This window comes from Peromyscus eremicus, chromosome 4 (assembly GCF_949786415.1).
Source record: "Peromyscus eremicus chromosome 4, PerEre_H2_v1, whole genome shotgun sequence".
Classification (NCBI taxonomy): domain Eukaryota; kingdom Metazoa; phylum Chordata; class Mammalia; order Rodentia; family Cricetidae; genus Peromyscus; species Peromyscus eremicus.
This window is the reverse complement of record NC_081419.1, coordinates 101526016-101551020: the sequence shown is the minus strand read 5'-3', so window position 1 is coordinate 101551020 and position 25005 is coordinate 101526016. Positions and strand designations below refer to the sequence as shown.

The 25005-nt window shown below is 42.7% G+C and overlaps 1 protein-coding gene across 4 annotated transcripts in view; it reads left to right on the top strand.

The window, feature by feature from the left end:
- Positions 1–1012: 1012 nt before the first annotated feature.
- The window catches only part of Nphp1 (nephrocystin 1), a 50757-nt gene continuing 26764 nt past the window's right edge, over positions 1013–25005 (top strand). Inside the window, exons 1-10 of one of the 4 annotated variants that reach the window (XM_059261376.1) lie at positions 1013–1118; positions 8035–8108; positions 9040–9100; positions 11413–11537; positions 16334–16535; positions 19062–19163; positions 20295–20407; positions 20996–21038; positions 21925–22009; positions 24689–24783. In XM_059261376.1, the coding sequence (XP_059117359.1) occupies positions 1050–1118; positions 8035–8108; positions 9040–9100; positions 11413–11537; positions 16334–16535; positions 19062–19163; positions 20295–20407; positions 20996–21038; positions 21925–22009; positions 24689–24783 (969 nt within the window). In that variant the 5' untranslated portion in view covers positions 1013–1049. Of the gene's footprint in view, positions 1119–8034; positions 8109–9039; positions 9101–11412; positions 11538–16333; positions 16536–19061; positions 19164–20294; positions 20408–20995; positions 21039–21921; positions 22010–24685; positions 24784–25005 lie in introns of all 4 variants that reach the window. The other 3 variants (XM_059261375.1, XM_059261374.1, XM_059261372.1) reach the window with 3 other exon arrangements.

The window sequence follows — 25005 nt, the reverse complement described above, 5'->3', positions numbered from 1 at the left end:
CCTCCTTTAATGTGCCTCCTCTGAGCATCCCTCTCTAAACATGTTGGTGTCCTATGCCATACTAATCTCGTTTTCTACTACATGTTCATGTTAATATGTCCTGTGTGTCTCTAGCCTTATAGTAGACCATTCCCTTTTGAGACATCTCTTGTGTCAACATATCTTTCCCTTCTACCTTCTCTTATTTAAATGTATGAAGTTCGCTCCTTCCCCATACTGGAAAAGTCTTCCATGGAGATGGTACTTCTATCTTGGTCAAATTGGAATCAGTAAATTGGGAGCCAGGAGTCACAATAGCAATCAGATACATTGGGGATAACATCGTCAGCGGGTGAACTTGGATCATCACCATTCGGAAGTGCAGGGTTGCTGTAGTGGAGTTTGGGAATTGGATTTAGAGGGTTGAATCTCAGGGGAAATACTACCACCTTTCCTCAGAGTGAACAAAAAAAGCGGGGGCTCTTGAGAAATATCTATTTGCTGCATAAGACAGAATCGCCACCCTCAAAGAATTCAGGATGGACCACATGAAAACTTGGGAGAGATTTCAGCAATACCCCAAATAGCAAGAATTTAAAACCGCCTCTGGACCAAGTGTGATGGCACACGCCTTTAATCCCAACACCAGGGAGGCAGGTGGATCTCTGTGAGTTCAGGGCTACACAGTGAGGCTTTTTCAAAACTCAAAACCTCCTATCCAGTGACAGTATGCAGCGAAACCGTGAGTCCCACAAATGCCACAAGAAAGCTCTCATTAACTAAGTAGTTTATCATACTTAAACTGTTTTAAAGATTAGTTTCGCAGAACAGGCGTCGGAAAGCTGCACAGAACAGAGCACTGCATGGTACAAGGTCGTGACAGTGACGAGAAGCACAGTCCGGGACGCCAAGGTCCGTCCCCATCCTAGGAATCCAGAGGCGTTGTTTTCAAGTCCTTCAGCGAATCCCGTGGCGCTGGGTAGCGGCGCCCGCTGATAGCGTCATCTTGCTGAGCTCCCGCTTTGGTTTCCTTGGCAACCGGCGCGGTCCCGCCGGCGGCGGCTAGGCCGATGCTCGCCCGGCGGCCGCGGGACCCGCTGCAGGCGCTGAGGCGCCGCGGGCAGGAGCTGAAGCTGCAGGTAGGTGCGGGGGAGAGGGCCCCACATCCCAGATCCGAGCGCCGGCGGCAGCGCTCCAACCCCGGCCCCCGCCATAGACAAAACCTCCAGAAAGCCTTGCGGGTCAGCTAACACCTCCGTCTAACGACTCTCCAGCTCCCAACCCCCGCCTCACCCCTCCCGCCCATGTCTAAACCAGCCAGTTCCACCCCATCCTGCGCAGCTCTCCTTTAGAAGTCATCCCTTTCTCAAAGTCGAGTGTAACAGGTGTCAACGAATAGTCTTAATACCTGAGATCCAATAAATGAGCCAAAGACAGGAGAAAAGTTAATTTCAAAGGTAATCAGACACTTACAAAAGAGATAAGCTCACAAAGATTTTTGAGTCCTAACAATGTTGGAGAAGACGTGATGAAACAGGCGGAAGCTCTGGTGTATAAGCTTCATTTCTGGACAATAGTTTGACAAGGTATAGCAAACATTAATCCTCCTAGGCTGGTTGATTACATTTCCAGGAATCTACCATTTGTAATTAAAACTAGGACAGAGGTGGGTATATAAAAAGTGTTCACCACATTTTTTGCTTATAATAGAAAAAAAACTGAGTATGAATAAAAGATCAGTATTAGGGGGAAGGATTAAACTAACCCATAGATGGATTGTTATACAGGGCTTCTCAGTTCTTGTCTTGAGGGAAAGGATTTAGTGGCAGGACACAAAGCTTAAACCGAAGTTTCTATGTAAAACAAAACATATGCTCCAGCGAGACTGGAGTGGGCTGCAGGAGCTGGAGAGGAGTAGATTTTAACAAGTTTAATCAATATTGATGACATGAATGGCATACCCATGACCCTCTTTCTGTTCCAAATCACGGTTGACTGGACTATCGTTTTAGGGTATTTCTGATGATCCTCTAGAAATGCCCATGTATTGGGGTGGGGGGAATGTCAGAATTGCAATGTAAGCAATATAATGAAGTCTGATTCTTTTGAGGATGCGGCACTTTGTTACGGTACATGTGTGGCAACTGAGAACGTGTTCTGGCCTCCTTGGTTCTGTTATAACAGGAACAATCTTAACTGCAGCTTCAAGAGTGTTTAACCACAAAGGGGCATTCTGACTGGTCAGGAGACACAACTACCAAGGCCAGGCTGCAGTTTTCCTTGGTGATGTCATTTCCAATTCCTTATCTACTTGGTATTGTCTGGTGGAATCTGATAGTGCTATGAGCATATTTTTGCTAGAGCTTTTGGTGTTTGGAGGTAAATATTTGTGGCAAGATATCAAGTTAGAAAAAGAATGTGAGGAGCTGGAGAGATGGCTCAGTGGTTGAGAACACTGGCTACTCTTCCAGAGGACCTAGTATAGTTCCCAGCATCCTCATGGTGGCTCACAGCTGTCTAACTCCCGAGGAGCTGATGCCCGCCCGGTTCTAGGCTCTGAGGGCACTGGGCATGCATGTGGTACACAGACACACATGCAGGCAAAATACTCATACACACATAAATAAATATGAAAAGGAGAAAGACTGTGAAATGGAATACACACTATTTCAACAACATTTGTTATATATAGTGTACATAAAAAGATATAGAAGGAAACAGGACAAGAGAGTATGTAGGGCAAATTGCTAATGGTTATTGTTTGCCTTTCTATATATATTTTTTCAAGGCACTGAATTTCTATTACTCTTAAAAATAAGAACCAAGGAAAGGGGGAAATGATGTAATTATAATCTCAAAAAAGTAATAAAATAACCAAATAAATAACAATTAATGGATTGTCTATTTCTTTTCAGAAATTCTTGTTTTATCTTAGACAGGGCCTGATTATGTAACTCTGGCTGGTCTGGAACTTAATAAGTAGACCAGGTTAGCCTTGAACTCACAGAGCTCCTCCAGCCTCTGCCTTCTGAGTGCTGGGATTAAAGGCATATGCCATCATACCTGGCTATTTTACTTTTTAAATATGTAATCTATTACCAAGGTTTTTTTTGTTAAATTATTTAATAATCTCTAACAGATTAAGAGATTTAATGAAGTTTATGTGTTACTTAGTTTTGGACTTTTGTTTTAAAAGTACAAAATTGTTGTATGTTTTCACCATAAAGAAATGATACTTTTAGACCATGATTGGAAAAAGCACAGGGACAAATAGCCAAACTAGTGGAAACACATGAACTATGACCCAATAGCTGAGGAGCCCCCAACTGGATCAGGCCCTCTGGATAAGTGAGAAAGTCGATTTGCTTGAACTGTTTGGGAGGCCCCCAGACAGTGGGACCGGGACCTGTCCTTAGTGCATGAGCTGGCTTTTTGGAGCCTGGGGCCTATACTGGGACACTTTGCTCAGCCTGGGTAAAGGGAGGAGGGGACTGGACCTGCCTCGACTGAATCTACCAGGCTGAGCTGAATCCCCAGGGGAGTCCTTGCCCTGGAGTAGATGGGAATGGGGGGTGGATTGGGGGAAGGGGGGGGCCAGAGGAAGGAGGACAGGGGAATCCGTGGCTGATATGTAAAATTAAATTAATTATAAAATTGAAAAAATAATAATAAAAGAAAAAAAGAAATGATACTTTTGAGAAGATAGATATGAGTAACCTGAAATTAAATGTTCATGTATATTCAAACATCATCCTTAAATATGTACAGTTTCTGCTCTAGAGACAGTGGGACTTGGGAGGATGGAGCCAATAAATGAGGTGGACTAAAGTCTCACACCATAGCCAACTTTATTCAGAGCCTCAGACAATTTATACTCTGACGGTTAAGAAAGGTCACATGAGTAAAGTTCTCATGAGTTCAAGCTGTATACAATCACCAGGACAAGCTGCACGTGGCAAAAACAGTGTGTTTCCATAGAAGCCCATGAGTAACAACAGCTGAAATTAAATTCATTCCTGTCCACTACTCCTGGGAGGAGCATGAAAACACATTCCAAGAACAACTCAATGTTTTGAAGAAACTGAGGTCACAAGACTCTAGTTTTCTTGGGAGTTTTCTCACAAGCACTCAGAATTCTCTCAGACTCCATTCCTGGACAGTGTTCCAACAATGTACAACTTCTATTTTTTTCATCTATCAGCTAAAACTTAAAGTTAAAAAATTTAAAGTACAAAATATTTGACAATTAATATGTAGACAACTTTATTTTTGAATCACAGTGGTGAAGAAAAAGCAAACTACGGGGTGGAGAGATGGCTCAGAGGTTAAGAGCACTGGCTGCTCCTCCAGAGGTCCTGAGTTCAATTCCCAGCAACGGCATGGTGACTCACAACCATCTGTAATGAGATCTGGTGCCCTCTTCTGGTGGGCAGACATATATGCAGACAGAACACTGTATACATAATAAATAAATCTTAAAAAAAAAAAAAAAGCAAAGTACTATCTTCTGGAGAATACAAATAAATTAGTAGAACACTGACTTCCACTGAGTTTAGTAGACTTTTAATATGGGGTTCTAGATCTAATTTTAAATTTACAGAGACATTAAGAAAACCAAAGAAAGCTTCAGAAGTACGTTATAAAAATAAGTATTAGTTGGGCATGGTGGCACATGCCTATAATCCCAGCACTTGGATAGCTGAGACAGATCAAGGCCAGCCTGGACTACATAGCAAGATGCTCTCTCAGTCTCCTCCGCCCTCCGCCGCCGGCCCCCCCCCCCCGCCCTTGTTCGTGTGTGTGTGTGTGTGTGTGTGTGTGTGTGTGTGTGTGTGTGTGTTGTATGTATGTATATATAATAGCTATTATTGGGTTTTTGGACAATATTTTTTTAGTTGCTATTAGATTATTATTTAGACTATACCTAATCTGAGAGGATATAAAAAATGCAGGTCAGGGATGTTCTAGCTGTTTCCTGCTGAGGAGGGTCTTTGTCAGAGGAGGTGGTTCTGGGTCTGTTGAAGAGGGGGTCCTCTGGTGGTATAGCAGGGAGACAGTCTTAACTTGATTGGCTGTGATGGATCACAATTACCATCCTGTATCCTTGAGGAGCTTAGAAAATCATTATTAGAGGACTGTAAACAGATGATTAAGTTATAGAGTAAAACTGAGAGATTTTCTGGGAAGGCTGGGGAGGGGGAGGAGCAGAGGCAGGAGAGACTGGGTCAGTGGGAGAGAGTGGGCATAGAGTTAATTCAAGGTGTCAGTGACTGGTACACATTGCCAACTGTTGCACCAAAATGAGCTATGAAAAGAAGAGAACAGGGAGAAATAGAGGACAAGGTAAAGAACTACATCTGGTCTGGGATGAAAAGGATGAAGGTCCCTTTTAGCCAGATTTCTCCACGACATCTGAAGTGTCTTTTTTTTTTTTTTTTTTTTTTATTTATTTATTATGTATACAGTGTTCTGTCTGCATGCCAGAAGAGGGCACCAGATCTCATTACAGATGGTTGTGAGCCACCATGTGGTTGCTGGGAATTGAACTCAGGACCTCTGGAAGAGCAGCCAGTGCTTTTAACCTCTGAGCCATCTCTCCAGCCCCCTGAAGTGTCTTTTTGCAGATGTTTTGGGAACAAATGGAGCTGTTGTAGGGCGAGAGCTATTGGGAGAGCTTGTATGGAATCTTCTGTTTGGTAGAGGGTGAAGTTCAGTAAGTAAAATACTTAAAAGACAAGCTGAAAACATAAGTATGGGAAGAATAAGGAGGAAAGCGTGAACAAGGGTATGTGTGGGGGGGAGTGCAGAATGGGAGGGAACCCTGAGTCTATCACTAGGAGGAGGCCTGTGGTTGAATTTCATCTGGCTCCTATCTCTAGGCATCATCTCAAAGCAGTTAGGATTTGTTGGCGTGAAAGCAGCACTGTTCGCGGGGCACAAATCCCATCCTTAGCAGCAGTCAGAGCCGGACCTTTTTAATTTTGGAGTGCGGCAACAGCCGAAGAATAGAGTTGGTCCTGAAGGATGTTAAGCTGATCTGACTTGGTGAGACAAGAGAGGTTAATGGATGCAAAGGAGGCTTCAGTCCAGCTGCTTTAGTTCTGAGTCCTAAAAGCAGTGTCCAGAGTGGCAAGAAGAGGGATGAGTTGGGTGACCCATGGTCCATTAGTTTCCTTTTTTAGGTCATCTGAACTGCTTTTAGGGGTTCGGTGGCATCAGTCTCTTGGTAACTGCTTCAAGGCTGACGGAAAGGGGAGCAGCAGCTAGAGTGTCTCAGAAGACGATCCATCCAAGGGGGCAATGAAAAATCTAACAGATGGTAAAAGTCCAGAACATAAGTCAAGAGATAATAACTGTACAACTTTGTGATGGGCATTAAGAGACAAAGGTACACGAGGAAAACTTTTACACCAAGATGAGCATGAGTCAGTATAATGTGAGGTTAAATGCAGTTGTACAACTGGCTGGACCATCACCAGAGTTCTGCAGAAGGATAAGGTGACTGTAATTAGCTGTGTGTTTACATCAGACTCCTGCATAGAAAGCTGTGTAAAAGAAGTCAGGGAAAGTCAGCATCCAAGGAATGAATCTGAACAGAAAGTAGCTAGGTGATATTCCTTGCTTCTACATAGGATGACTTTTGTGTATTTGTTTCAGATATTAACAATGACCATTATTTAATGAACAAAAACAGTATCTCAAGTAAAACATAATTTTTGGTGAAAAACAATTTGCTAAGGTGAAATTTTAAAAACTGGGACTCTTACCTTAAATGACCATATCTAGCATTTGAAAACATGACTGTTGGTGTCTTCTGGTTGTTCAGGTCTTGTTTCCGCAGCCATATTGGTGAGACTTGTCGGTGTAAGAGACACTGCCTCACAGCAAACTTCTGTTCCCTCAGCTTTTGCAGTCTTTCCGTCCCCTCTTCCAAAATGTTCCCTGAACCTGAGATGCAGAGGTTGTGTTGTAGGTGTATCCATTGGAACTGGGCTCCACAACTCTGCGTTGTGATCTGTTGTGGTTTTCTGTAATGGTCTTTCGACTGTAAAGAAGAGTCCTTGGTGAGGACGAGGATCCCTTTAACGCCGTGTCTGGAAAGGATGCATTGATATCATTGGCTAGTTTTTGCCTGTTCCCACAGAGATACCTGAAGGGAAAACCGGGAATAGATTTCCATCTTGGTGTCCACAGAACACAGAATCACCTGTCATTTGGGCCATGGCTTTGATGGCTGGCCCTGTCATTGGGGGGCGAATTTTAATAGCACTCTGCTGGGCACCAACGCCAAGAGTGAAGAGGAAGCTAGTGTAATTTTATGTCTCCCCTCCCCAACACTGCCTTTTCCACATACTCTGTAGAAAAGCCAAAGAATTCGTGCCTCTTGGTGGGTGCTTACCAAAGGTAAAGAGTGCTTCAAAATACCAAATCAGGAGAAAGTCCTGGTACAGTCAAGACCATGAATCTTACTTGGCAGTAAGGAATAAACAGAGATGTGCAATATGAAATAAAGCATGAGGCTCAGGAGGCTTACCAGAGCCATGCCAGCCAACTCCCTTTACAGAAATGTCCATGAGCGGGAAATCTCATTTGTACTGGGACAGTGAGCAGGTGTATCTCAGGAGAGACAGAGTGAAGATTTATTAGGAAATAAAGTCACTCTTCAGGGCAATTTACTCTATCTTGGTAAGGTTTGGGGTTATAAAGCATATCCATCTGTTAAAATGCAGCCAATGCGTGCTTCAGATTTATGCACTTTCGTGGGAATCTTACATTAAGCAGTGAGCTCTAGCTAGTGAGGCCAATGGTAGATTATTTGAGGAAAGTGCATTGGTGACTTACAAGGAAAAAAAACTGGATAGTTAAAACAAACAGGTATAATAAGATGTTAATGAGAGGATCCGAGTAGTGCTATTTGCTATAAAATTCTGCTTTATGGTATGCCCATGTTCAGAACTGTTTATTATATATTGGGGGGAAAGACTGGTAAAATTCTATTTCCTAAGGCTATACAGTAATTAACATGTTGTCTTAAATTGTCTCCGTTTGTCATAGGTTGATAGTTTGGTTACTGAAAGCCAACTGACAGGTGCTCTGGAACCGAGTAAAAGGAGAGATATTTACCAAAGGTAACGGTGCTGCTCACGCTGTCCAGGGGCTGCACTTCTCAGTGGCGCTGTTTAGTCAACAGTGAGGCTCAATCCAATGAGGCTCCCTCTCCCTCCCCCTCCCCCTTCCCCTCCCTCTCCCTTTCCCTCTTTTCCTCCCCTCTCCCTCTCCCCTCTCCCTCTCCCTCTCTTTTTCTCTCCCCCCACCTCTCTGTCAGTCTCTCACTCTCTAACTCTTACTCTCCCCCCCAATAAAATAATAATGCAGAATAATGTGGAAGTAACAGTGGGTAAGCTTTTCAAAAATGTATGTAAAAATATTGCTTTCAAGGGGTCTGTATTAGAATGGAGAAGGTGAGGACGGAATTGTGTTAGGAAGAGGGAAGCCTGCTTACATTTTCTTCTCTGTGCTAAGCCTCATACTTGGTACTGTGCAAACTTTTTCTTCATTCATCTTCACATTAACACTGTGAGATACCTGTTGAACATAAATGAGAAAATCAAGTTAGATGTTGAAGTAGGAAGACAATACAAATGTTTAGGGCAGCCAAGAAACAGGAGTTCTATGAAGGGAGAGGTGGTACTTAGCTGCATCCTGTGGTGATGAGCCTAGAATTTCTGGGTAGTGATGTAGCACAGGTCCGGAAGAACCACAACATAGCTGACAGTGTACACTTGCTGTTCTCATGACAATAACTGTAAAAACAGCAGCTTAGGAAGAGTTACCTTAGGATACTGGCCTGAGGAGCCCAGATTTGGTGACCTGGTCACAAATCTCTAAAAGCCATTTGTCTGTGCTCGGGGTAGTAAACTTTAACTGTCTTCATGTGATGAACTGTATTCTAGGTGAACAGTGCACCTTGCCACTTAGAGACTGAATGATTTAATAAAAATAATTTCCTAGTTCTGATAACAGAGAACTGACTTATACTTTATCTTTTCAAAATTTTAGATGTATCCAGTTAAAACAGGCAGTAGATGAAAATAAAAATGCTCTTCAAAAATTAAACAAGGTAAGTATGATGAATCACAGAAATCTCCTTTTATACAAATACTTTAAGTGGGAAAGAATTTCAGCTGGGAAGTTCCTGGGTTTGCTTTAGAGATGAAGCCTGGCCACAGTCAGCTCTGAATTGCTGTCTAGTTTGCTTCTGTGGCTGTGATAAACACTGAGCCCCAAACCAGCTTCAAAGAGGAAAGTTATTTAACTCACAGGTTACCATCCATCATCAAGGGAAGCCAGGGCAGGAGCTCAAGGCAGGAACTCAGAGGCAGAAACAAGTGGAATGCTGTAGACAGATTTTTCTTTGGGCCACCAGCTTGCAAATTATGACCTGGAGACTTATTATTAATTATAAAATCTTGGCCTATAGCTTAGGCTTGTTCTACTGGCTCTTATAACTTAAATTAACCTGCTTTTATTAATCTATATTTCACCACATGGCTTTCTTTCATTCTGTACCTCTGACTTGCATCTTCTGATGTCTCCTCTGTGCTTGGATTCATCCCCAATTACTCTCTTTGCCTGGAAGTCCCACCTAGTCTTCCTGCCTAGCTATTGGCCATTTAGCTTTTTATTAAACCAGTCACAGTGGCACATCTTTACACAGTGTAGTCAAATATCTCACAACAGAATGCCACTCACTAGCCTGCTCTGGGGCTCACATTCAGCTGCCTTTCTTATACACAGACCGCCCTGCCTGGGCTGGGCCCTCTGACAGCCATGCCAGCAGGCCAAGTTGATGGCTGGGTTCTTCAGTTGAGGTTCCCTTTGCTAGGTGTATCAAGTGGACAACCAGGAAAAGCAACCACAGTTACCCATTAGCTTCATTATGAAGCTTTACTTGAAATCAGAGCAGCCAGGACCTCAGATACTAAAAGACTCTTGCTCTGATCACATTACCCAGCATTGCCAACTCAGAAAGCCTGGAAACAGCTACTTACAGGGTTTTCCCTTCTTTTACATTGGAGTAGTTGTGTGTTACCGTTTAGAAATGCTTCTGTGGAGAGAGTTTAGAAATGCTTCTGTGGAGAGAGAATACCTGGTTAAGAGATCTCTTGATGATACAATATATCTCATATCAATGATTCTACAGAAGTGAGGTGAACAAGAATTTGCTCTTGACAGTCCTATGATTTTTAAACATGAACCAGAGTTTCCATGGTGTCCAGAGCTAAAGCCCCATGGAGCATTTAAAGTGGAGTCCCCTGTTCTGAAGGCTTGATTCTGCACCTGGTCTGGACCTCTCCAGTGACACAGAACTCTTCAGTGTCAGAGGCAGGCTAGCCCCTTAGGGTCAGTGAAACTTAATTACTTTTGTTCCAGGAACAACAAAATGATGCTCCCAAGGGGGAAGAGACCTTGTCTCACCAGTAAGTGTTGTAATTTAGGAATGAGACTTTTATTTTCTTACTACCAAAACCTGTGTCATACTGACTATACAAGATCTGTAATACTTAACAAGGAAACAAGAAAACCCTGTGTTTGAGTCGTATAATTCTATTTTTCATTTGGTTTGAATTCCAAGTCAATGAACTATAAACTCTTATTCTCCAAGGTGAATGTAATCTTGTCTTACAACATTTATTGGAGTTTTGTTTGTTTGTTTATTTATTTATTGTGGTTGTTTGTTTTTTGAGACAGGGTCTTACTAGATAGTCTTGGCTGTCCTGGAACTCACTGTGTAGACCAGAGTGGCCTCAAATTCACAGAGATCCACCTGCCTCTGCCTCCTGAGTACTGGGATTAAAGGTGTATATTACGATCAATCCACGTGAGTCTGTTAAATGGGTAACAGAATTAATTAAGATATAAATTGAGGAAATACACTCATGATTACAGAACGGAGTAGACAGCAGAATTCAAGTCGTCCTCTGATCTGACCTGGAGCGAATACACCTCACGGCAGGAGCAGGGAGAAGGGGCCTGTGACCTTTCTCCAACTCCTTATAAGAGGTCACATACAACAGCAGGAAGCACCGCCTCCTTTGGGCCGTATAGCACCACAACACCTGGCTTCTTTTATTTATTTAAATTTTTTTTTTTTTATGTGTATGAATGTGTGCCTGCCTGGCTGTATGTGCCACTTGCCTATGCGGTACCCTCAGGAACCAGTAGAGGTCATTGGATTCCTTAGAACTGGAATTTAGGCAGTTGTGAACTGTCACATGGGTGCTGGGAATCAAACCTGTTTCCTCTGCTAGAGCAGTAAGCACTCAATCACTGAGCCATCTCTCTAGCCCTGATGTTGTCCTTTTTAAATTAAATATACTTAGGAAACCTGGGGCTAGTTTTCCAATGAAGCAGATCCATGTTCTCTCACAGGCCGATGAATCTGCACCTGTCGGGAACTATGAGAAGAGAAAGGAGGAGGAGTACAGTCTTCTGGAGAAGCTGACCTGCCAGCTACAGGAGCTTGCTGTGGGTGTCAGCAAGAAGGACACACTCAAGTATGCTCCCTTCTTCCTCCAGTCCTTTGTCCCCACCTTTTATATTTGGTTAGGAATAGAGATGTACGGCAGTGTGAGCAAAAATGTGTGTGTGTTGTGTTAGCTCGTGTGAGAGATGCAAAGAGGCATCATAGTCTCTGCCCTCAGACTATCCTAGCTGAGGCAATAGACTAGAGATCTGAAAAGCTAAATAAACCAGTGTTAGAAAATACTCAAGCAAGGGATGTGATTTAGGTTGTCTACTTATATCATTCCCTCTTTCAAAGAACGTAAATGTTGTTGAAATGTTGAAAGCAGAAACGTGCTTTTTGTTTTTGTTTTTGCTGGAAAGAGCATTAATAATAGCTTTTACAAATTATAGAACAAAAATCCAGTAGGCCTAAACAAACCCAGTTGTGGAGAAAAAAATCAATTAAATCAATTATTGAGACTCTTCAAATGCTATTCCTCAGGCTCTTGCTGCATAGTTCAGGGTGGTCTTGAATTTGTAGTCTTCCTTTCTCAGCTGCCTCAGGGCTGGGATTATGGGCATATGCCAGCATGGCCAGCTTGTTCTCTGGCCTTTTACACTGAATTTAGGGTGATGATGGATATACATGCAAACATTTTGGGATTTTTCTGATTTCTAGGATTGAGAATGACCGAGTAGCTAGTGTTGTGTTTATGCTCCCATTAGAAACAACTGTAAGGTCTGGGGGTGGGGGGTGGTCAGCTGTAGGAAGACACCCCACAAAACGGGACTGATATCCTTCATACACCGAGATGTTCAAAGTGAGTCCTGCCTTCACCTGTTCCCTGGGGGTGAAGTGGACTCTAAGCAGCTAACCAGCAGTCTCACTGGGATGAAGAGTCAGAGATCACATTTTAGAGTTGCTGAGTCCACTGGGCCTGGGTCCTGGTATCATAGAGTGGAAGGACTTGAAGAGAGACAAGTACAGACATCTCATGTCAGCTTGAGCTCCCAGGGCGTGATTCCAGAAAACCTAGCAGAAGGCCTGTACTAAGAAGCTGACAGCACCGGGCAATGGTGGTACAGGCCTTTAATCTCAGCACTCAGGAGGCAGAGACAGGTGGATCTCCGTGAGTTTGAGGCCAGTGTGGTTTACAGAGTGAGTTCCAGGACAGCCAGGGCTGTGTAGAGAGACACTGTCTCAAAAAAAAAAAAAAAAAAAAAAAAAAAAAGTGGAAGCTGAGAGTTTAACAGATTGTAGAGGCTGGAAAAAATTCAGACTTAGAACCTAGAGTAAAGAAACCTTAATGAAAACCAGGCAGTGATGGCACATGCCTTAAATCCCAGCACTTGGGAGGCAGAGGCAGGCGGATCTCTGAGTTTAAGGCCAGCCTGATCTATAGAACAAGTTTCAGCCAGGGCTATGCAGAGAAACCTTGTCTCAAAAATGAGAGAGAGAGAGAGAGATTGACTTTAATGAGATCATAGGAAGGCACAGGAACTAAAAGTAAGGAAGAAACTCTCAGAATAAAGACAAAATGGAAGTAGATGCCCAAGAAAGCATAAAAGTATGTGGGAGCCCGTTCTCGGGTTCCTCGTGGCTTTACCCAGCAGGTCCGCATAGAGGATGATTGGGACCACGGGCCTGAGTGCAGGTGTCTGAGATGGTCTGCACTTGGCTGTGCTGGGGGAGGAGGTCTTTTGCTCCACCCCTTGGCGTCTCTATAAAAACCCTGGGGCAGAGACAGTCGGGCCCGTTGGAAAAGGTTCCAGGCCCTCTTGAGGCTATCCTTTATTTTCTATCTGTTTATCTCCGCAAGATTCTCCGCAATATAAATCCTTCTATGTAATATTTCCTGCTGCTCGCACTCAAGAAAACTCAGGGGAACTGTGGGGGTGGTGGGTAAACGCCCCACAAAAGTAGACTGTAATGGAATAAGGCAACTGTGTAACATTAAAAATATCACCACTCTAAGAACACAATATAATCCAGTGTGTAAATGTGCACATCACAATAGCTAATAAAGAGTTACTAGAAATGCCGAAACATCAACAAAACTCAAGGGGAAATAAACAAACAGCAAAAGCAGGCAGCACACTGATAGCAAAGGCAGGATCAGATCTGAACAAGACAGTGGAGCTGGCTGGCAAGGACTTCTGAGAATGGGAGTGATACATTAAAGAAAAGTCAACCTGGAAGGAAAGACAGAAGAAATAGGAAGAGATAGCAAAGGTCATAGAATCTTAGTGCAGAAAGAAATCAGAGGAGCCTTCTACAGCTGAAACACACACTGTGTAAGGTGACGTAATGGATGAGAACTTCATAAATCAGGCTCAGTTTACAGATCTTAAAAGATGGTAACATAACTCGGCCGGGCGGTGGTGGCACACGCCTTTAATCCCAGCGCTCGGGAGGCAGAGCCAGGTGAATCTCTGTGAGTTCGAGGCCAGCCTGGGCTACCAAGTGAGTTCCAGGAAAGGCGCAAAGCTACACAGAGAAACCCTGTCTCGAAAAACCAAAAAAAAAAAAAAAAAGATGGTAACATAACTCATAAGCAAAAGGGACAGTAATGCCTAGACACCAGATGAACCACATGTGAGGGTTTGAAAAATATCTGTAGGACAGTAATTTCCAATATGCTGACAAATTTGTAGACAAAGTACCTATTAGATGAGAAGATTGGAGTGGTAAGTGGGGGAATGAAAACTAGGGAAAAAGAAAAGGTCTGAGGTAAAACTTACAGTAGATGAAAATTTAAACATTGAGTGGTTTAACATTACAATTAAGGAAGGAATCTGTGACCTCAAGGACAGGTTGAACATTTTTAGTCTTATACACTAGAAGGAGAAAGAGGAGGAGGAAAAAGAGAAAAGGAAGAGGGGAGAGAGGAAGAAGAGGGAGAAGGCAGAGGATGAGATGACAGTGACAATAGTTTATTGCTCCAAACTCCAAACCAAATATATGTTTTCTGTTCCTATTTATCTTTGGTTGTCAACACTATGTCTATATGTATGTATGTGTAGTCAGAAGTTTTCCTGTGCTCACCTGGCACCAAGGTCCCACAGCCATTTATAAATTCATGTGTCCTGCCTGGTCCATGGTCAGAACAAATCTCTCTCACCCACCATCCTACAGCCGCTCAGACCCAAATAAACACACAGAGGCTTAAATTATTTACAAATGATGTGGCTTAATGGCTCAGGCTTCTTACTAGCTAGCTCTTACATCTTAAATTAACCTATTTCTATAAATCTATACTTTGCCACATGGCTTGTGGCTTACTGGTACTTTTACATCTTGCTTCTCCTGGTGGCGGCTAGCAGTGTCTCTTCTCTCTGTCTCCTTCCTCTCTCTCTAGTTAGAATGTCCTGCTTAACCTTATTCTGCCTCACCATTGGCCAAACAGCTTTATTTATCAACCAATCAGAGCAACACATATTCACAGCATACAGAACGATATCACCCATCATGTGTGTATGTTTGTATGTATGTATATATATATATGGAGAGAGAGAGAGAGAGAGACATATAGACATAGTGTAAACAGCCAAAGATAAATAGGAATAGAAAACCTTAAAAACAGGCAGGGGAAGGAGATGTTATGTATAGACAAGTAACAGTTTGAGATATAATTGACATGTTAGTAAAAGAATATGCAAGTCAAAAGACAACTCTGTAACATCTTGAAAGGACTGAAAAATACCCATCAACCCAGAATCCTGTATCTAGAAAAAGCAAATTCCAGAAATTAAAGAGAAAGGCAGGTTCAGACGAACAAAAACTGAGGACAGTTGTCAACCTCTCTGTGTAGTTGCCTTTAAAGGAAGCTTTTCAGGCCGGAAGGAAAGTGATCCCATGTAGATATCCAATTTGCAAGGAGTGAAGAGCTGCTGGTTTAAAAGTAAAAATGAGCTCAGTCTAGTGGCGCACTCCTTTAATCCCAGCATTAGGTAGGCAGAGGCAGGCAGATCTCTGTGAGTTTGAGGCCAGCCTGGACTATATAGTGAGTTCTAGGACAGTCAGAACTACATAGTGAGACCCTGTATTGGAAAAAAAAAAAAGACAAGAAAATATAGAAGACTAGGCTTTTCTATTTTGGATGCCTTTCAAAGATACTTGATTTGTTAGTATTTGCATGTGATATATTTTTCCAGTCTTTTACTTTAGAAGTATCTAAGTTACAGCCAAAGTCATGTTTAGGGGCAAATGTATAGCTTTGAATGAGTAGTTTGGAAAGAAGATTGAAAATCAGTTATTAGAGCTTCCAACTGTAGAAGCCAAAGACAAAAGTCATGGGGTTTTTTTTTTCTTTTTCTTTTTTTTTTTCTTGAGAAATAATTACAGCTCTTTCTGAGCATGGTGGCACATGTCTGTAACCCCACACTTAAGAGGCTAAGGCCAGAGGATTGTGAGTGGCCAAGGACTGAGGTTGTAGCTCAGTAGTAGAACATTCACCTAATAAGTATATATAAGGCCTTTGGTTCAATTCCCAGAACTCTAAACACACAAGACCAACTAATCTAACCCAAGGTTGTCCAAGGAAGAAAGGGTAGAGGCAGAATTTAAACTCAGTGCCCATGCTGTGAGCACCGTATAGAGTTGCTTGAGCAGTGCGTGCAGGGACAACTCCAGGGTTTGAATACAGTCCAGTGCCTCGGCTTCTTCCTCCTCAGTCCCTCTAGCCCCTGAGCTCAGCTCAATGGTGGAAACTGTCATCCACACTCTTCTACTACTTTTCCCTTCCAGCTCTAAACATGGGGCAGCTTTTGTCCATACAAGCTTTTTCTGCTCACTCTGCCTGGATGTGACTTCAGGTGATCCTATTGATAGAATTGTTTTTCACAGAAATGAGGCACACAGTGACAAAGAGGAAGATGATTTGACTGAAGAAGATGAAGAAGAAACTGAAGAAACTGGTGGAGAGGAAGAAGAATCAGGAGAAGAGGAAGAAAAGCAGGAACACACCTTCCCCACACAAGCAGAAATTGTCAAGTACTTTGCTCTCGGGGACTTCGCTGCTCAGCAGGCTGGGGACCTGACGTTCAAGGTAGGTGGTTAGTCTGCGGCTTAGCCAGGGGAAGTGCATCCCTTACAGTTAGGAAAGTCCTGAGAGCTTTCTCTGTGTGTGTGTGTGTGTGTGTGTGTGTGTGTGTGTGTGTGTGTGTGTTACACAGTCCCGGGAGCTGTGTGTGTGCTTGTGTTACATAGTCCCAAGAGCTGTCTGTGTGTGTGCTACACAGTCCTGGGAGCTGTGTGTGTGCTTGTGTTACACAGTCCTGAGAGCTGTGTGTGTGGTTGTGTTACACAGTCTTGAGAGTAAACCTTTCTTTAGAAAAATAACCATAACTTATAAGTAGCACTAATAGGAGGTTCTCTTATTAAAATTACTACTTCTAAGGATTTTTTCCAAAATAGCTATAGTTTGATAACTCCTAATTAAGGGTACATTTTATAATTGTGGTATGCATGAAATTATTCAACTCAGACAGGACCTGTAGCTTGAAGTAATAGGCATGCTTCACTTTGTTAGAGGCAATTCTTCAGTAGCCTGGCACTGTGCACAAGCCTTTACTCCAGCACCCAGGAGGGAGAGACAGACAGATCTAAGTTTAAAGCCATCCTGGTCTACATAGTGAGTTCCAGGCCAGCCAAGGCTACATAGTGAGACCTTGTCTCAAAAATAAAACAACCCCCCCCCCCAAAGTCATTTCTTCCAGTCACTCATGCTTGGTACATACATAAGTAGCAGGCAGGTAGAAAAATAAACTCGGGATTTATTTCATAGTGCTGGAGAGCAAACCATAGGCTTTATGTGTGCTAGGCAAGCACTTTCCCACTAAGTCAGCCTGGCTTCAGACTCGTGGGGTTTTTATTTTTATTTTTCAAGATGGTTTTTCTGTGTAACAGTCCTGGCTGTCCTGGAACTCACTTTGTAGACCAGGCTGGCCTCAAACTCACAGAGATCCGCCTGCCTCTGCCTCCTGAGTGCTGGGATTAAAGGCATGCGCCACCACCACCCAGCTAGACTTGTGGTTCTTATATTTTTGGTTGTGAACCTAGCCTTTAATGGCTGAGCCATCTCTCTAGCCTGACTTGTGGTTATTAAAAAAGCTTGCAACTTTCTGCTATCAACACAAGTTAAAAATTTCAAAGACTGTGTTAGTCTTAGTCCTTGTAGTTATCAAATTTCAAAATAAAAAAACAAATCAATAAATGATTATACAGCTAATATATTTACATTTTTAATTCATGGAATTATTTTTCAGTTCTGAAGAATGCCATCAATATTGACAGAATATATACTCTAAGAAAGACTTCAATGGTAGATCTTCTTTGATAATCAAAGATGGAATATATGCCAGTCAATGGTGGCACACATCTTTAATATATACTATATATATTTAACATAGTCTCACTGTGTATCTCTGCCTGGCTTGGAACTTACTATATAGACCAGGCTGGCCTCAAACTCAAGAGATCCACCTGCCTCTGCCTCCCTAGTGCTGTGATTAAAGGTGTGCACTACCATACCTGGCTGATGGATTATATTTTCATGTGTGGATAAATGTCATTCAAAATGTGAATTGGGATATATTAGACGAGTACTATTTTCGCTTCAACATCTGTTTTAATTTCAATTTCACAGAACTGATTTTCCTTGAGGATTCACATGCTGCTTCTGAAAGATACTTTCCAAAGAGAGATTCACAAATTCAGTGTTTCTTTTCTTTCTTTCTTTCTTTCTTTCTTTCTTTCTTTCTTTCTTTCTTTCTTCCTTCCTTTCTTTCTTTCTTTTTCTTTTCTTTTCTTCTTTTTTTTTTTTGGCTTTTTGAGATAGGGTTTCTCTGTAGTTTTGATGTCTGTCCTGGATCTCGCTCTGTAAACCAGGCTGCCCTCGAACTCACAAAGATCTGCTTGGTTTTGCCTCCACAAGTGCTGGGATTAAAAGCGTGTGCCACCACTGCCCAGCAAATTCAGTATTTCTTATAGAATGATCAAAGTGTGGGTATAAGCATGATGCCTTAAAAATGATAGTGAGGGGGCTAGAGAGATGCTCGTCAATTAAGAGCACTTGCTGCTCTTAACAGAGAACACAGTTTTGGTTTCCAGCTCCTACATGTGGCTCACAACCACCTGTAACTCCAGCTCCATGAGATCCAAAGCCCTTTCTCACTTCCACGGGCACCAGGCATGCATGTGGTACACAGACATGCTTGTAGGCAAAACATTCAGACACAGACACATACACACACACACACACACACACACACACACACACACACACATATACATACGTATAGTGAAGAGGTGCTTCTCACTAGAATATAAGCTTCGTGTGTGTGTGTGTGTGTGTGTGTGTGTGTGTGTGTGTGTGTGTGTGTAACCAAATGAAGTGTTTCATTTATAGTCACAGAGTCAGCAGTAGAGTGTTATGGACTTTATTTTTAAATGGGACTAAATAATTAATAAAGCTTGTTTTACTTTTGTAGACACATATTTGGAAGCATTTGTAATGAAATATTGTTCATGGTTATTGAGTTCTTGTTCAGTTTCTTCTTGGTTTTTATTTAAGAAAGGGGACATTCTCCATATAATCGAAAAAAAGCCTGACGGTTGGTGGCTGGCTAAGGATGCTGAAGGGAATGAGGGTCTCATTCCCAGGACCTACTTGGAGGTTAGTCCTGTCATTTGTGCCTTTCCTGCTACAGAGTATTTCCATTTTCATGGTAATAAGGCATGGAGCTGTACTTCTGACTTGTTAGCAAGTGGGGGGTTTGAGATAGAGAAATAGCTTTAATTTTGAAGAGACTGTAAGTAGGGGAAGTGCTGTGCATTAACCACCTGCCTCCTGGGACATGCATGTGAGCTCTGGAACACTCCCATCTTGAAGATGCTCTAGGGTTAGTGCTGTTTTCAGGTACCATCCACCTTAGTTTTGAGACAGGGTCTCTCACTGGGTTGCCAAGTAGGCCACCAAGTCTGGGGGATCTGCCTGGCTCAGCCTCCCTAGTGCCTGCCCAGTGATCATTATTGCAGTCAGAAATTTTTTTCGGCACTGAGATGCAGAGTTGGAGACCAAGCAGCTGCTGTGGTGATAACCCACACAGCCGTTTTTGGACTTGATTTATCGCACCAATCTGCCATCCCCTGAGAGCATTTTCTTGTATGTTGGACAGTGTTGGCTGAGGCCATCAAAAGCAATCTCATTATTGTTTTGTTTGCATTCATTATACTCCTTGTTTCCAACTTATATAATTCCTTATTGAATGGAACAGCTGTTATTAATGAAGATGTTAACATTCAGACATTTGTGCTTGATATTTTTGGTCACTTCCAGCTGTGTGTATTTTTGTTAGGTAAATCGGTCAGTGTTCTCACTATGATTTTTGGTTTTATATTTGGTATTACTTCTGAAAAGGGCTTTCTTATTCCAAGGTTATCTTCTCCCAGCACTTTTACTGATTCTTTTTTTAATTTTTAATTTAAATTCCATCTAACATAAACAGATATGTGATTTATTTTGGTTAAACTTGTCTCCTTTTTTTTTCTTCCTCTTGGACATGCTCTAGCTGTGGAGCCCAGACTAGCCTAAAACTCATGATCCTCCTGACTCAGGTTCCCAAGTTTTGGAATTACCATGCCTCTCTATCTTTTTCAAATAGTGAAATTAGCAAACATATGTTAAAAGATTTCCCATCACATACAAATATTCTCATTTTTGACAGACCTTCCTTGAAATACTGGTATTTTTGTTGATTGGTTTAGAATTGATGTGAAAATCACTTTGTATGTCCATATTTTCCAGCCCTGCATTAAGAAAGGCAAGCAGGAGTCAAGTGAAGAAGGAAGCAAGGAAGGCAGTGAGGAGGACGTAGAGGTGGTGGATGAGACTGCGGATGGAGCCCAAGTGAAGCAGAGGTAATGAGGTGGGAGAGGGCATCAGCACAGCCTAAAGAGACATGGGTGCGTGCATGCGTGTGTGTGTGTATATGCACATGCAGGCCAGAGTGGAACCTTGGATGTTGCTCCTCAGGAGCCATGCACCCTGCTTTTGGATGCTGGGTCTCTCTGGGAACCTGGGGCTTGCTAATTAGGCTAGGCTGCGTGAACAGTGAGCCCCAGGCATCTTCCTGTCTCCACCTCCCCAGCTCTGAGATTACAAGTGCACGTGCTCGGCTTTCTGTGTCGGCTCTAGGGGCTTGAACTCAGGTCTTCACACTTGCATGGCAAGCATTTTTCCAAGTAAACTATCTCCAGCACCAGAAACTTTGGGCTTTCTTTTTACTATCATAAATTATTCAACACTTTCTTGAAATGCAGACACGTGTTGCTGCTTTAAATTTGTAATGATTTTTAGAGCATTTAGTCATAGCCTGGCTTCCTCCAAGAAGATGACTGTTTTGTTTTCAGTACTGATTGATGATTACATACTCTTTGTTCTCTGACTGCCCAGTTGGAATAGGCATAACTGGTCTGTGCACTGACCTTGTTTCTTTGTCTCCCTAGAACTGATTCCCACTGGAGTGCTGTTCGCAAAGCTCTCTCAGAGGTTGGTATTTCCTGTCTCGTGTTTTCTGTCTAATAATATTGACATGATTGACAAGTGAGATACACTTGGTCTGTTACCTAGTAGTTCAGACTGAGTTCAGAGCAGAACAGAGCCTGGAAGGATGGCAGAGATCATAGCAAGTGCCAGGTGGTCAGAGCATAGGGCGTATCTTCTGCCTTAGTGGGCCTGTGATCCAAATAGCGTTTCTCCTTAGGTCCTTCTACAGAAGTAGAGAGTCTCATCTGTGATGGGATTTGAGAGCTTGGGATTATCCTGTGTTCCTACATGAAATTTCTGTCATTTTGGGAAAACTGATATTAAATTTCAGCTATTTGAGAAACATAAAAAAGACATTAGAGTAAGAAATTATCCATCACCCGGATATTATGTAACATGGTGAAAATCCTTCCTCTGAGCCCTGTAAACCATCCCCATTAGCAATGTGGTGAGTCACCTTCCCGACCCTTCACTCCCTCCCTTAACTACAAGGACATGCTTGTGTGAGTGGGTCAGCAGGTGTTCACACACACAAAACATCCGTTGATCCTGAAGTACGTGTCAGGTGCAGCGGTACCCATTTGTGGAGAGGCATGTGCTGTGGAACTTGACAGGAGTGGACATTTTGGTGCAGGATGCGCTTGAAGCAGCTGCCGTAGAACCCAGAGCTCTGTACTCTAGTCACTATGGGGGTCAGAGTCGTTAAGAGACCAGGGTACATGATGAGTGTCCCCCTCTAGGAAGTGGGGGTTACACTGCAGTATTTCTTACCTCAAAGTCTGTGTTTTGTATTTTCCTCCTTTGGGTTATGGCTGCAATGGTGTTGAAGTATTACAGAGAGAAGGAGAGGAATGGAAATAAGTCTATTTCATTCTCCTCTCTTCAGCAGATAAACACTATTGATATGTTAGCCACAATGGGAGCTATTCCTTCAGGGTTCCGGCCTTCCATGCTCTCCCAGCTGCTGGATGAAGGTAACATGGGGCTTTCAGCCTCTGTACTCTTGTAGTTAAGCAGTCAAAGCTGAAGTGTAATTTTTCTGTCATCGTCAAAACAAGTTGAAGATACTAAATCTACCCCTCCCCGCCGTGTGTGTGTGTGTGTGTGTGTGTGTGTGTGTGTGTGTGTGTGTAAATGTGCTGAGGCCACGAATCTTTCTAAACTGTTCCCTACTGTATTTTTTGAGGCAAGGCCTCTCACTCAGTTTGCCTAGACTTGCTAGCCAGCAAGCTCCAGGGAAGCCCTCCTCCATCTCTGCCCTCCAGCACAGGGACCACAGATGTGTACCGCTGTACTACACCTGGTCCCTGCCTGGGTTCTGAGGGATAGAATGAGGTCCTCATGCTCACATGTGTAGGTGGATTTTTCTATCCCTTCTGCCAGCTCCCAAATCATGACATGGAGACTTCTTATTAATTGTAAAATCCCAGCTCATAGCTTGGCTTGTTTCTAACTAGTTCTTATAACTTAAATTAACCCATTTCTATTAATCTACGTGTTGCCATGTGACTCATGGCTTTTACCTCTTTTTTTTCATGTCTGTTCCCTTTAGTTGGCTGGTGACTCTGCCCTTCTTCCCAGCATCCTCTCTACCCCGAAAATCCTGCCTAGCTATGGGCCATTCAGCTTTTTATTAAACCAATCCAAGTGACAAATCTTCACAGTGTACAAAGAGATTATTCTACAACACACATGGCAAGTGCTTTACTTACTGAGCTGTCTCCCCAGCCCTGAATTTCACCCTCTTTTGAGTGTTTATCCCTTCCTTGTCCTCCCTGTGGCACTGAGGATGGCCAGGCTGTGTACGGTGATCTGGGTTCCAGCCCCTTTCCTTTTTTCACAAATACAATTTCTACTGTGTGGTTCGAAAGAAAATGGCCCCCAAAGGGAATGGCACTATTAGGAGGTGTGGCTTTGTTGGAGGAAGTGTGTCACTGTGGAGGTGGGCTTTGAGGTCTCATATGCTCAAGCCACACCCAGTGAGACAGACCACTTCCTGTTGCCTGTGGGTCAAGATGTAGGACTCTCAGCTCCTGCTCCAGCACCATGTCTGCCTGCATGCTGCCTTGTTTCCCACCATGATGATAATGGACTAAACCTCTGAAAATGTAAGCCACCCCAATTAAGTGTTTTTTCCTTTATAAGAATTATCATGGTCATGGTGTCTCTCCACAGCTATAGGAACCCTGACTAAGACACTGCCCTTTCCTATATCTTTGGCCAACCTTTCCCAGCCTTCCCCCTATTGGTACATGTCCAGTCAATGTTAGCAGGACACCTAATCCTGCAGCCTTTAAGGACCAACCCCCAAGCCCCATCCCATTAAGCCCTTCTTTGTAGCAAGACTTTTCCAGAGCATTCTCACCACCTGGTGTTTGTTTCCTTGTTCATTTTGGGCTTTCTCGGTGCTTGAGAACATCTGTCTGTCTGTAAGCTGTTATAAAGAAGAACCATGGTGACAGGTGTCACCTGTGTACCTGTGCTGTTCAGTTCTCCTTGGAAGGAATTCTTGAGGTTACCTCTGATGGAATGGCTCTTTCCCGTGTCCTTTCCATCCTTCCTCAAGATGCCTACCATGGTGGTGTTAGTTTCCCCTGCACCCTTGACACTACTTGAGTATAGACAGACTTTCTTTTTGGTTGCCAGCCCCAAATAACAACACGGAGATTTCTTATTAATTATGAAGGTTTGGCCTTTAGCTTAGGCTTGTCTCAACTAGCTCTTATAACTTAAATTAACCCATTTATATTAATCTGTGTTCTATCATGTGGCATTACCTCTCTTTCATCTTGCACCTCCTGTTTCCTCTCTGTCTGGCTGATGACTCCACCTTTCTTCTTCCCAGAGTCCTCTCTGTCCCCAGAAGTCCCGCCTAACCTCTTTCTGCCTAGATATTGGCCGTTCAGCTCTTTATTAAACCAATCAGAAGGTGCCTTGGCAAAGACACATCTTCACAGTGTAAAAAAATATTCTGCAACATTTGAGCACCTTAAAACTCATGCATCAGCATCGTGTATCAGACCCCTCACACAGATGAAAGCTAATGAGGGCAGGACATATCTCTCAGGTTCACTGTTCTGTTTCTGGCTTTTAACATAACACTTGGCACAAAACTATTTCTTGAGTGAGTAGTGATTTCTGTAATAAACAGTCCAGTTGTAGGCCTGCAATCCCAGCCTGAGGGAGGCAGAAGGAAGAGAACCAGAAATTCAAAGTCATCCTTGGCTACATAGAGAGTTAGAAACCAGCCTGGTATTTATAAAAGGAGACATTGTCTCAAAAAATTAATTAAAAAAACAAAAACTAATTATGTAATATTTTCCTCAAATCTCTAAAACGTGATTACAAATTTCTTATATTTTACACAAGTATTTGAATGAATCATCATTATCATGAGGCATGCTTTTTGTCTAAAAATCTTTAGAACTCTCAGAGCTGCCTTGAGGTGATCTTTATATATTTATATCTTTAAGTTTTATGCCCTGTCTTAATATATAAATGTATATTGGTACATCCGCCTTGGAAATTGAATTCTTAGTGAGTACATGGCTTTTCAGAAACTTTTTGCTAAGTTTGTCCTGTAACATTATGGATTTGAGATTTTGACTTTCATTTCTCTTTGTAAGAAAATAAAGGGGATGTTGTTTTAGCAGGGAACCGGTTTCGAGCAAGCTACTTCTTACAGCCAGAGCTCACAACATCGCAGCTGGCCTTCAGAGATCTACTGTGGGATGCTAAGGCAGGCACGGTAGGTGTGCTTTCTGTTGATCAGATGGGAGTGCCAGCGTCTGCCCTGTGACAAGGATGTAAACAGCATGTAACACGGAAACTGACAAATCCATTGCAGAGAATACACTCTGTGTTTCCGAAAGATACTTTATAATTTGATCTCTGTACCTCAACTTTATCTTCCTCTCTTTTCTGCTGTTCTTCTCTCATTACAAAAGAAGTAATTCAGGCTGGAGAGATG